Below are 13065 nucleotides of genomic sequence, written 5' to 3'. Positions count from 1 at the left end.
TGTTATAAAAATTATGGCATCTCTATTTCTTTTCAAATCTAGATGCCTTTTATTTCTTTATCATGTCTGATTGCTCTGGGTCATACTTCCAGTACAATATTTAGTAGATTTACTGAGAGCTGATATCCTTGTCCCTTTTTGGCTTTGGGAAAGCAAGCCTATGAAATAATGATGTTAGCTGTAAATTTTTACTTGTTACCTTTCACCTTTTTATGAAAACTCCCTTTTCTTCTGACTCTGCTGTGAATTTTTATCAGAAAAGAATGTTGGATTTGTCGAATGCTTCCCCTGTATCTTCTGAAAGATCATATGATTCTTTTCCTTTTCAGTTTTTTTAATGATATTTAACATTGACTAATTTTCAATGTTAAGAATTTTTTCTCTTGGATAAAATCCTATTTGACTGTGAAATTCTTCTTATATATTAGATACTTGATTTGTTAAAAATTGTGTTCATGGAGAATGTGTATTATAAATTTCATATTCTTTTTAATTATTACTTCTCAATTTTATTTTAAATTCAGAAATATATATTTATGGAGTGCAAGGTGATGTTTTGATATATGTTTATGATATGGAATAATATAATCGGCTTACTAAGAAATCCGTCACCTCACATACTTATTTTTCTGTATTAAAAATATTTAACGTCTGCTTTTTTAGCAATTTTGTAATATAAAACTTATGATTTATTATACTCACCATTCCATACAATACATCACTAAAGCTTATTCCTCCTAACTGAAACTTTGTACTCATTGATCAATATCTCTCTTTTTCCCTATCTGTGGTAACCATCATTCTATTCTGTGCTTCTATGAGTTCAGTATTTCTAGATTCCACCTATATGTGAGAGCATGCATTGTTTGTATTTCTGTGCCTGGCTTATTTCACTCGATGTTCTCCAGACTCATTAATGTTATTGAAAATGACAAGATCCCCCCACCTCCTTTTAAGGCTGAATAGTATTTCACTGTGTATATACACTACATTTTATGTATGTATGTATTTATTTATTTATTTGAGACAGAGCCTCACTGTTGCCTAGTCTGGATGGAGTGCAGTGGCGTGATCTCTGCTCACTGCAACCTCTGCCTCCTGGGTTCAAGAGATTCTCCTGCTTCGGCCTCCCAAAGTGCTGGGATTACAGGTGTGAGCCTTTGTGCCTGGCTTCTTTATCCATTTATGAGGTATACCTATATTGCCCCCATATCTTAGCTACTGTGAATAATGATGCAATGATATCAAGTTTTCGTAGTACCATTTGTTGAAGACTGTTCTGTCTCCATTGTGTTCTTGGCACCTTTGTCAAAAATAAATTAACCATAAATATGTGTATGTATTTCTGGGTGCTGTATCCTTCCATTGATCATTGTGTCTATTTTTATGGCAGTACCATGTTTTTTTTATTAGGATAGCTTTGTAATATATTTTGAAGGCAGGTAACATAATAACACCAGCTTTGTTCTTTTTGCTCAAGATTAATTTGACTATTTGAGATCTTTTATGGTTCCAAACAAATTTTAAGATTTTTTTTTCTATTTCTATTTTAAATAACATTGGAAATTTGAAAGGGATTACATTGAATCTGCAGATTTTGTTTTGCGGTATGGACGTTTAAACATGTGCACAACGTGAAGGTTTGTTATATATGTATACATGTGCCATGTTGGTGTGCTGCACCCGTTAACTCATCATTTAACATTAGGTATATCTCCTAATGCTATCTCTCCCCCGTCCCCCCACCCCACAACAGGCCCTGGTGTGTGATGTTCCCCTTCCTGTGTCCATGCGTTCTCGTTGTTCAGTTCCCACCTATGAGTGAGAACATGCGGTGTTTGGTTTTTTGTCCTTGGGATAGTTTGCTGAGAATGATGGTTTCCATCTGTCAAAAAGTGGGTGAAGGATATGAACGGACACTTCTCAAAAGAAGACATTTATGCAGCCAAAAGAAACAATGTTAATACTTTCATAATGAACATGGGATAGCTTTCCATTTATTTACGCCTTCTATAATTTCTTTCATCAATGATTTATTATTTCAATATGCTGATCTTTCACTCTAGTTAAATTTACTCCTAAGTATTTTTTATACTACTGTAAATAGGTTTAATTTCTTAATTTTTTTGGATAATTTATTAGTGTGAAAAAATGCCATTAATTTTTGTATGTTGATTTTGTACCCTAAAATATTTCGTATGTTGAATTTGTACCCTAAAATTTTTGCATGTTGATTTTGTACCCTAAAATATTCTTGGATTTATCAGTTCTAACAGTTTTTTTTGATGCAGTCTTTAGAGTTGCCTATAAAAAATCATATCATCAGCAAACAGAGACAATGAAACTTTTTCCTTTCCTATTTGGATATCTTTCGTTTCTTTTCCTTGTCAAATTGTTCTGGCTAGAACTTAAAATACTATGTTGAATAGTAGTGAATAGTAGTGGTGAAAGCAGGCATCCCTGTCTTATTCATAATCTTATAGGAAAAGCTTTCAACTTTTCACCTTAGCATAATGTTGGTCATAGGCTTTTTCTTTCCTTTCTCTTTCTCTTTCTCTTTTTCTTTCTTTCTTTTTTTTTAGACAGTTTCACTCTTGTTGCCCAGGCTGGAGTGCAACAGCACAATCTTGGCTCCCTGCAACCTCCACCTCCCAAGTTCAAGCAATTCTCCTGTCTCGGTCTCCTGAATAGCTGGGATTACAGGTGCCCACTACTGCGTCCGGCTATTTTTTTGTACTTTTAGTAGAGATAGGGGGTTTCACCGTGTTGGCCAGGCTGGTCTTGAACTCCTGACCTCAAGTGATCCATCCACCTCAGCCTCCCAAAGTGTGGAATTACGGGCATGAGCCACCGCGCCCGGCCTGTCATAGGCTTTTTATATATGCCCTTTGTTGTGTTGAGGTACATTCCTTCTATGCTGCATTTATTAAGAGTTTTATCATAAAAGGATGTTGAATTTTATCAAAAGCTTTTCCTGCATCTATTGTGATGATCATATGGTTTTTGTCCTTTATTCTGGTCCTTAAACATGGTATATGAGGTTTATTAATTGTCTTCTCTATGTTGAACCACCTTTGCATCCCAGGAATAAATTGTCCTGATGAAAGTTTTAATTCCTTCATTACTGTCTGGCTTTGGTATAGAAATGTTGGTCTTGTAGAATGAACTTGGTAGTATTATCTCTTCCTCAATTTTCTGTAATAGTTTGATTAGAAATCATAATTATTCCTTTATTAAATATTGGCAGAATTAAATCAGGAAAGTCTTATAGGCCAGGATTATTTTGTGGCAGGGGAAGTGATCTTAGTTACACTAGAGTGAGCTTTATTAATATGTGCTCAAGAAATTAATCTATTTCACCTAAGTTGTCAAATTTATTGGCATAAATATTTTATAATACTCACATATCCTTTTAATATCTGTGACATCTATGGTAATGTCACCTCTGTCTTTTCTGGTATTAGTAATCTGTCACTTTTTATTTTTCCTAATCAGTATGCTTAAAAGTTTATCAATTTTATGGAACTTCTGAAAGAACCAGGTTTTGAACTACTGATTTTTCTCTATTGTTTATCTGTTTTATATTCCATCTGTATCCCCTTTTGTTTATTTCGCTTCTGTTTAGTTTTGATTTGCTTTCTTTTTTATAACTTCTTATGATGCAAACTAAGATAATACATTTGAGACTTATTTTCATTTCAAATAGGCATTTAGAGCCATAATTTTCCTTCTAAGTACTGGTTTAGTGACATCACGCACGTTTTAAAAATATTATGTTATCATTTTCATTTAGATGAAAATGTTTCATAGTTTTTCTTTTGAGATGAGTTATTTAGAAATATGTTATTTTGATTTTATATCTTCTATAATTGTTTATACATCTTTCTGTAATTTTTTAGGTACTCATACTGTGATTAGAAAACACATTTCAACTTTCAATTGATATGTTTTATAATTAATTTGGTTTTTCTTTGTGGACAGTAAAAATATGTATTCTACTGTTGAGTGTTCTATAAACGCCAGTTAGATCAGGTTCTTTGATATCATTTTAAGTCTTATATATCTTTATTGATTTTCTGTTTTATTGTTCATTCAATTATTAACAGAAGAGTATTGAAATCTTTGAATATCATTATGTATTTTTCTATTTATCTTTGCAATTCTATAAGTTTGTTTCTGTTGACAGAAGGTGGTGTGAAAACAGAGAAATACAAACCACTGTCTGGGTGCTAAAGTCATGAGGCAGCATTAGATCAAGGAGATAATTAGACAGTAAGAGAGTGGGTTGACAGAGGACAGAGGAATAAACTCTATTGGTAAGACCTTTAGGAAAACCTGTGTATTGTGAAGAAGATGAGGAGATTTAGTTCCCCAAAAATGTCAACTATCTTACTCCCAGGCCTTGAGGTATCATGGGGCTGCATACAAAAATGCCACCATTAGATAGGACTAAAGAGAAAGAGATAAGCTTGAAGTAAAGTCTATTATACAATAATTGCAAAGCTAATTTGCATCTTCTATGAGAAAAAAAGAATATACATGCTATGGACTAAATGTTTGTGTCCTCCCCGAATTAATAAGTACTTTGGTAAATAATTAGATCATGAGAGTGGAACTCCCATGATGAAATTAGCATCTCTAGAAGAAGAGGAAGAGAGTTAGCCCTCTCTGTTCTCTGTCATATGAAAATACAATTAAGAAAATAGCCATCTGCAAACCAGGATACAGGTCCTCACCAGACACTGAATGTGCTGACATGTTGATAAGGAGATTAGTATGAGTGTGACCCATGGACTTAATCAGCTATCTCAACACAAACCAGGAATGGAGATAGTATTATACTAGCATAAACATTGCAAGTTGGAAAGAAAGAGAACAAAGAAAATAAGATGAAATGAAGGAAGGCTATGAATGTAATTTTCTTTCAAGAAAAGGGAAGAAGGACCCAGGTGATTCACAGATCAGTGGGGCCACTGCCTAGGTTTCAACAGGGCAGGAGGCCTGCAAGAAAAGCTGTGAGTATGGGGCTGCCCACGGGAGCCCTAGGAGTGACTCCTGTCCCAGCAGAGAATATAAATGAGCCCCTGAAAGGGAGCTGTGGCATGGGCATTACTCCACTAAGCTGTGGGGATGAGGTTGACACCCCAGTGGGCATGGAGGGCAGAGTGTCAAGCTAGAGAGGAATATGCTTGAGCTTTGAGATCTCATGGTTTGTCTTGCTAGGTTTTGGATTTTCTTGAGACCTATTACCTTCTCTCTTTCTCATTTCTCCATTTTAGAATGGGAATTCCTATTTTATGTCTTTCCCACTATTGTATTTTGGGAGCACATAACTTGTTTGGTTTTATAGGTTTATAGTTGGAGAGGAATTTTGCCTCAAAGTGAATTATACCTTGAGTTTCACCCATACCTGATTTAGATAATATTTAGATGAGACTTTGGACTTTAAACTGAGTTGATTCTGGGATAAGTTAAGAATTATGGGGCTGTTGGAATGGAAAGAATATATTTTGATTGTCAGAAGGACATGCATTTTAGCGGGCAGGAGTGAAATGCTTTGGATTGAATACTTGTGTTACACCCATATTCATATATGGAACCCCTAATGTGATGGTTTTGGGATACGGGGATGTTGTGATGTAATTAGGCCGTGAGGATGGAGCTGCCATGATAGGATTAGTGTCCTTACAGTAAGAGAGAGAGAGCTAGCCCCACAGCTCTGCTCTCTGCCCTCTGCCATGTAGAGATACAGTAAGAAGACAGCCATCAGCAAACCAGGAAGCATGCCCTCACTAGACACTGATCTGCTGGCACATCGATCTTGTACTTACCAACCTCTGCACAACTTTGTGAAATAAATGTATGTCATTCAAGCCAGTTTGTGACAATTGGTTATAGCAGCACGAACTGGTGAAGGCTATATTTTTGTGTGTGTGTCTATCAATTGATAGATAGTAATTACTATAGAGTTATGCATTGTTTAATAATAGAGATAGATGCTGAGAAATGTGTCACTAGGCTATTTTGTCATTTATGAACATCAGAAAGTATATGCACATAAACCTCTACACATTTAGGCTACGTGGTGTAGCCTATTACCCGTAAGCTACAAACCTGTAGAGCATGTTACTGTACTGAAACTATTGTAACACAATGGTATTTGTGTATCTGTACATTTTAAAATATAGAAAAAATGCTCCCATGGCTTCTAGGTGGTAGGAATTTTTCAGCTCCATTGTAATCTTATGGGACCACTATTGCATATGTAGTCTTTCATTGACCGAAAAATTGTTATATGGTAGACACACACACACACACACACACACGTACACACACATAGCCTATAAGTGGACCCAAACCAGGAATAATTCCTAAGAGACTTTTAAATTCATGGCCTATTTAAGAAAATTAAAATGTTTTCTACCTGGACCACATGACCATGATGAGTTAGTAGGTCCTGGTGTTTATACTTAAGCAACAGTGGTATGAATTTCTTTAACTTTTAATTTTGAAACAAATAATCTGAGAAAAAGAACCATAGTAATGGCCTAATATATATTTCATGGCTAACTAAAACACAAGGAAAATTGATTGCAATGCATCCAACATGTCCACATCTGACTTTTTAAATCACTCTTTCCTCCTCATGTAGTCCTTGTCTTCCTGGGTTGAGATTCATTCTGCTGACAATAGTGCTGCTAGGCTAGCAGCATGACTTCTTAAATCTCTCTAGTATACTAATAACAAAGTTTTGCTGCCTATGCTTTTGTGTTCCAAATGCTGTTGTTACTCTGCTTCATTTCCTTTTCACCTTTTATTAGTTTTCTTTCTTGGCTTTTTTGACATTTGAGGCTGGTCACACGTTACTGAGTGAGTAAAAGATAGCTCTCTCTGTAGAAGAAATTTTAATTATTTGTAATGTATGGTAATTTTCTGATGCTAGTCATTTAGGTTTTTATTAAAATCTACTTCCTTTTGAACTACTGTATTTATTCCCTAAGGCTCTTCTTTGGTCAACTACTCTGTAAAACAGGATTCTATGGGACTACGTTAGAGTTTCTTGGACTTAGAGTCGATGATCTAAATAGGGACATAATTATGTTGGAAACATTAATTTCTACTCTAATTTCCACAGAAATTTTTATGTAAACAATGTCTTGTGAGCGAATGCAGTCTTTTCATGTCATTGAGACAACAATATTTTCATATTTGTCATAAAAAAAAAAACTTTCCCTGTCTTTCAGAGTGTGGAAGCAAGCTAAGATTCTTATATCTTGTTTTGAAGGAGTCAGTTTTCTGAAGGAAGAAAATAATAGCAGAGGAAGTCTATATGTAAATAAATTCTGAGCTATTTTCCCACCTGTTTTCATCTTCAGATTCAACTAGTCTGAGGATATCCTCTAAATGCTATAGCTGGAAACTGAGAAGAAAAACAAACAAAAACAGAAATTGTGAGAGCAATCAGAACGTCTTGCTTTGTGGTTTGGTTTAATCCCTGTGTAACTGACATCCCAGAATACTGCCAGAAGTATTTTTAAAATAATAAGCTCTCACTGTGAGATTATCCAATACAATAAATGTGACTATTGATGAATTCAGACAAATTCTAAGAAGCATTCTTTTGAAAATGCTGGATTTTCCTGTGGTGATAGTTTACTTCCTTTGCCCACTGATCAAAGCCCCTAAATGTCCTGGTGTTTATAAATCAAATTCTCATTTTTCCCCTTACTGATTTTTGTTGTTGTTGTTGTTCTGAGGGTAAAGCTCAAGCTGGGCCAGATGACTCTGAATGATTCTAAGGTTATATTGATCAGACTTCCAAACTGAAGATTTGCTGTAAATAGTAAATGGTAAACCAAACAGATGGGCTAGTGTTTGTTTTTTTTATATACATTCACTAAAACAAGAATAGACGCACTCTGGTAAAGATCAAGGAATTTTCAATCCTGGGCAGCTCTTGAAAGCCGAAGGCCATATCTGTGTTGTCAAGGCATAGTTTGCTGTATACTTATATGAGGCAATTCTAAGCTTTTGATTCATACATAGCGGATTATTTACAAGAAATCCAGGCGTATTATTTTCTGCTGCCTATGGAGAAAACCTGTTTTTTTTTTTAATTTAATTTATTTATTTTTTTACTTACCTTTGCATACTACAACGGCTTCAGTGTAGGTTTAGTCAAAATCAGCAAGATATTTAGAAAAGACAGCTGTATGCAGACTTGTTCTGAGGGATATGAGGAAAATGTCCTTCTGCCTCCCATTCAAAGTACAAAGCCCATATGTGTCTACTAATTAAATGTTTAACATTCACAAATGTTGATCAAGGCTACTATTAAGCCTCCACTTATTACTAACCCTGCTATTCTAGACATGGTCTTATCGTTTCTGAGCCTTAGTTTCTGTCTTTTCCAAAGGTTATAATGATGGTATAGATATCGTGTAATTGTTTTGAGGACTACATGAAATAGTCTATATGAAGTGCTCAATACTGCTACTAACAACTTAATTGTAGTTGTAGTTATTGTTACTATCATCATCATTATTCTCATGAAGCCTTTCCAAATCTTTATACCTTTGAGGACACTCAGTCCTCCTCTGTGGTAGGAGAGAAGAGAAAAATCAGTCAGTGGAGTAAGCAGCTACCATTGTTAACAGCTCAAGTCAATTCATCACAGTCACCTGGAGAATGTACTTTCCTGTCATCCAGGCTTTAGGCTTCTGCCCATATAGCAATGGGTCTAGATAGCACAAGGGAAGCCACATTGATGTATTTATACCCAGGATATATCCACTAATTATGTTCATGTTGCAGAGTGAGACAGATCCACAGAGTGAAGTTCTGTGAAGTTCTCTATGTTGAAACTTCAGTACATTTTTACATCACCTGTGGCCAAAGAGCTGTGATTTCATCCATTATCCACAGTCAAAACTCCTCCCTCTGCTATACATTACTCTATACCTAATTAATGTCATAATTTATATGTGACTTATTTTATCAATATATTATTATCATGAGGAGGATGCCCATAAAAGAGTCACCAGAAGTTGTGTCTCTAAATTGTAGTCTTTGCTGGGCCTTGTCCTGCCCTTGGATAAATGGCAGCTTTGTTCCTAACTCATCTTACTTTTACGGTCACAAATGTAAATATAGTACAGCTTCCCTTCCTAGTGCAGGCTGACAGAGGACAAATGCTTAGCAAAACAGATCAGCTCAGGAAAATAAATGAGTCATACAAGGTGAAGAATGAGACAACCCGTTAATCCATATTTACGAGATGAATTATCCAATGCTCAGACCAACTATGTCCTTAATAGATCAACAATATAAGGCACATTTTTCTTTTAAAATAACTGTTTTTTGTTTTTTTTTTTCAGTTTAAGCAAAGAAGAAATGTAGTCACATTAGGAAAGAATAGAATTTTTCTGAATTTTCTTATACTTATTTTATATTTATATTATGTAGAATTGGAGTCAAAAGTGGAGGAAGGTAGCATCTGTCATCTATTCAATGCCTAGAATTTGCCCTGGTTATTTTTCTAGAAAATGGCGTTCAGAAGCCAATATCTGGGTGCTAGATGTAGTCCTTTTTTAAAATGTTCTGCTCCCAAAGCTTCTCAATGGACAGAATTTAAAAAGTTATGTATACATGTAAACAAGTATTGTGTATATACACACATAAACACATCATGTCTAAAATTATTTACACATTTATCTATTCCTTTTGAAAGCAGTGGATATATAACAATTCTTCAATGTAAAGTCACCATGGTTTGTTTTCCTTGCTCCATATTTTTGACTGCCTTCTTCTATACTAAGAAACCTGGCTTCCCTTATATTTAATGTACTTATTTATTTCATTCATGTCAGAATGTGTCAATCTCCCATCAACACCGATGCACCTTCTGGCAAATCCTCATCGCCCCACTCTGAAACCCTGCCCCTCGCTCTCCAGCACAGCTCCAACACCCAGTGCAGGCTGCTCATCCCACTGTCTTTTCTTCACATAGATGACCTTCATACCTGACTCAGCCTTCAAAACCGTGCATGAAGCTTTTGTTCTGCTTAGACACCCTATTTTTTTTCTGATTTTTAAATGCTTTATTACATTAACTTTGGTATCATTAGTAGATGAATATAATCAGATTAACAAACTGGTTTGGCCACAAGGAAAAGAAAAAGCATTTCTGAAGCTTCACAAAACTACGTGTGTAGTGTGCAAACTAGAACCAGTTATACTTTCATCTCTTCACAGAACACCACAAGTAGTGTGGTGCATCATTAGATGTTCCACTGCTGCGCCATCCCCTCCAAACTGTAGAGGAGAGATGAAGGCAAACTTTGGAGGAATTTCCAAGGAAACTGCAGTCAAACATTATTTGTAAAAGTGTAGGTAGAGGATGGCATTATACGAAAGCTCAAACATCCTTCGAAACTTGGACTATTGAAGTCTACAATTAAATTTCAATTTTTTTAACTTACAAGGAAATCATACTCACTTAAGATATAGTTACCTCTACTTTAATCCCCAACTCAGTCAGATATTTGTAGTCTTATCAGAAATATTTGTATTAGGTAGTTGTTTTATTTCCTTTTCTATTGCTTACAATTTTAAAATCCACATTAATAACTCAGAGTAACATTTATACATAGATTAACAGAAAGGTAAACTTTAATTTCCAAATTAGGAATAAAGAAAGATGTTAAATGGCTTTGCTTTAAAAGAAACAGTACAACTGTGTAGGTATAAATAATGGTTTTGTAACAATAAGCATGAATTTAATACAAAGATACCAGTGCTTTCGGGCCAAAGCCAATAGACTTTACTTTTTAGAAATAAGCTTAGTTTACTTCATTAAAATAAGCATTACGGCTGCTATAATGTGTCTGGTACTGATTCCAAACATATCCAGCAATTCACTAGTTTTCCCACGTTGAGGCACTCCTGACACTGCCAGCTGATGAACACGGATATCAGGCTCCCTGGAGACAGCTGCACAAACAGCTTCTCCAATGCCACCTTCCCTGTAGTGATCCTCCACTGTGATAACTCGGCCGCCTGTGGCTTTTGCACTGGCGATGATGGTGGTGGCATCCAGGGGTTTAATGGTAAATGGGTCGATGACACGGACAGAAATACCTTGCTGAGAAAGATGGTCAGCAGCTGCTAAGGCTTCATGGAGAGTAACTCCAGCTCCAATTACTGTGACTTTATCATTGACACCGTGGCGGACTACCTTGGCCTGGCCAATCTCAAAATTTTCTTGTGGGGTATAAATAACTGCAGTTTCTGGTTGGCTGGTTCGAATGAAGCACATTCCCTTGGTGTTGGCGGCTAGATAAACAGCATGCTCTGTCGAGATGGCATCACTTGGATAGAAAACAGTACAACTGGGAATGCTTCGGAACATGGCTAGATCCTCCAGGGCCATCTGGGAGACTGCATCTTCTCCAGTGGATACACCACAGTGGGAACCAATAAGGTTGATATTGGCTTGAGAAATGGCTCCCATTCGGAGCTGATCAAATGCTCTAGTAAAAAAGGCAGCAAAAGCACTAGCAAAAGCAATGGTTCGACGACGTGTAGCACAGCCTAGTGCCACACTTACCATGTTTTGTTCAGCAATAACACACTCTATGAAACGCTCAGGGTGTTCTTTCCTGAATATCTCAGAATAGGTGGAGTTCATCGTGTCACCACTCAGAACAATAACTCTTTCATTTGCACGGCCCATTTTAGCCAGAGCCAAACCATACGTTTTCTGAGTAGCTATCTTGTCACCAACTTTGTAAGCAGGTGGGGAGGGCATTTTTATATCTGTGATGCTGATTTGAGGTGAGTCTTCCACAGGCGATTTTGGTATGAGATTCTCATTGGTCTGTATCTGACTCTCAATTAATTTGACAATTGCATCTGCTCTTTCTTTTGGCACTGGCTTTCCATGCCAATTTTCTGCATCCTCAATATTTGGAATACCCCGACCTTTGAAGGTCTTGGCAACTATAGCAGTAGGCTTGTTCTTCACTTGACTTGCTTGCCAAAATGCTTGGCACAAGGCCTCCACATCATGGCCGTCCACTAAGTAAGTATTCCATCCAAAGGCTTCACAGCAATTCTGGTAGATGTCTGCGCCACGCTCAAGGGGTGCAGGGCCACTTTGTCCCAAGCGGTTCACGTCGAAGACCGCCACGAGATTGTCCAAGTTGTAGTGGGAGGCAAAAGCGAAAGCCTCCCACACAGAGCCGTCTGAGGATTCGCCATCTCCCATAAGGCAGAACACCCGGTAGCTGGCCTTGTCAAGGTACTTGCCAGTATAAGCCATTCCACATGCAGCACCTAATCCCTGTCCTAGGGACCCTGTTGCCACGTCAACAAACGGCAGTCCGGGGATAGGGTGTCTCTCCAAGTCGCTGTGAAGTTTCCTCAGGTTCAGCAAGTCAGATTCACTGATGTCACCCACCTCCACCCAAGCAGCATAGAGGATGGGAGCAGCGTGTCCCTTGGAGAGGATGAACCGGTCGTTGTCCGGGTGTTCTGGGTCTGTCTGTTTATACTTCATCGTGTGGAAGAAGAGGACAGACACGACCTCCGCTGCACTGCAGCACGACGTGACCTGGCCAGAACCAGAGGCACACGTGGCCCTGATGGAACGGATCCGCAGGCGGTTGGCGGTGTCCCGCAGCACCTGCACGGTCTTCACGTCTGGCTTGGCATCATTGGCCATGATCTCTCTTTTGTCGGTTTGGCAAAGCAAACGGCGCCGCAACACCCCCACAACCCACTGCGGCAGTGCTCTCACGTGACTGCCCCGCCCTCGCCTCGCCTCTGCCCGGAGGCCTGAGCTCAGCCACCAGCCCCGGCGCCCACAACGGAGCTTCCCGCGAGACTGAGGAAACGGACACGTTGCAGTAGCCTGCACCCTCTGATGTGCACTGTTCCCTCTCTCTGTCCACGCCCAGCTGAATGGATTTTTAGTATTTACTTTGTCACTTGCATGTTCAACATTAGTAAGCATAATTAAATTTCTTTTTACCTTTCCCTGTGTTATAAATTCAAAGCTAGACA

General features: G+C 37.6%; 1 protein-coding gene across 2 annotated transcripts; it reads right to left on the bottom strand.

The window, feature by feature from the left end:
* Nucleotides 1-10562: 10562 nt before the first annotated feature.
* Nucleotides 10563-12747, bottom strand: LOC129493446 (transketolase-like protein 2). Of its 2 annotated transcripts, XM_063612619.1 has the most exons (2): nucleotides 12500-12747; nucleotides 10563-12385 (listed from the first exon to the last, which is right to left on the bottom strand). In XM_063612619.1, exons 1-2 carry the CDS (start codon nucleotides 12722-12724, stop codon nucleotides 10847-10849), a joined length of 1764 nt encoding a protein of 587 aa, XP_063468689.1. In that variant the 5' UTR covers nucleotides 12725-12747; the 3' UTR covers nucleotides 10563-10846. The 2 variants fall into 2 exon arrangements, with proteins under 2 accessions (XP_063468689.1, XP_055155632.1); XM_055299657.2 differs by having other exon boundaries at nucleotides 10563-12747.
* Nucleotides 12748-13065: the final 318 nt, after the last annotated feature.

The sequence above is a fragment of the Symphalangus syndactylus genome, chromosome 11, assembly GCF_028878055.3.
Source record: "Symphalangus syndactylus isolate Jambi chromosome 11, NHGRI_mSymSyn1-v2.1_pri, whole genome shotgun sequence".
NCBI classification, from domain to species: Eukaryota; Metazoa; Chordata; class Mammalia; order Primates; family Hylobatidae; genus Symphalangus; species Symphalangus syndactylus.
Note: the sequence above shows the minus strand (reverse complement) of the source record. Positions and strands in the feature narration are given on the sequence as shown.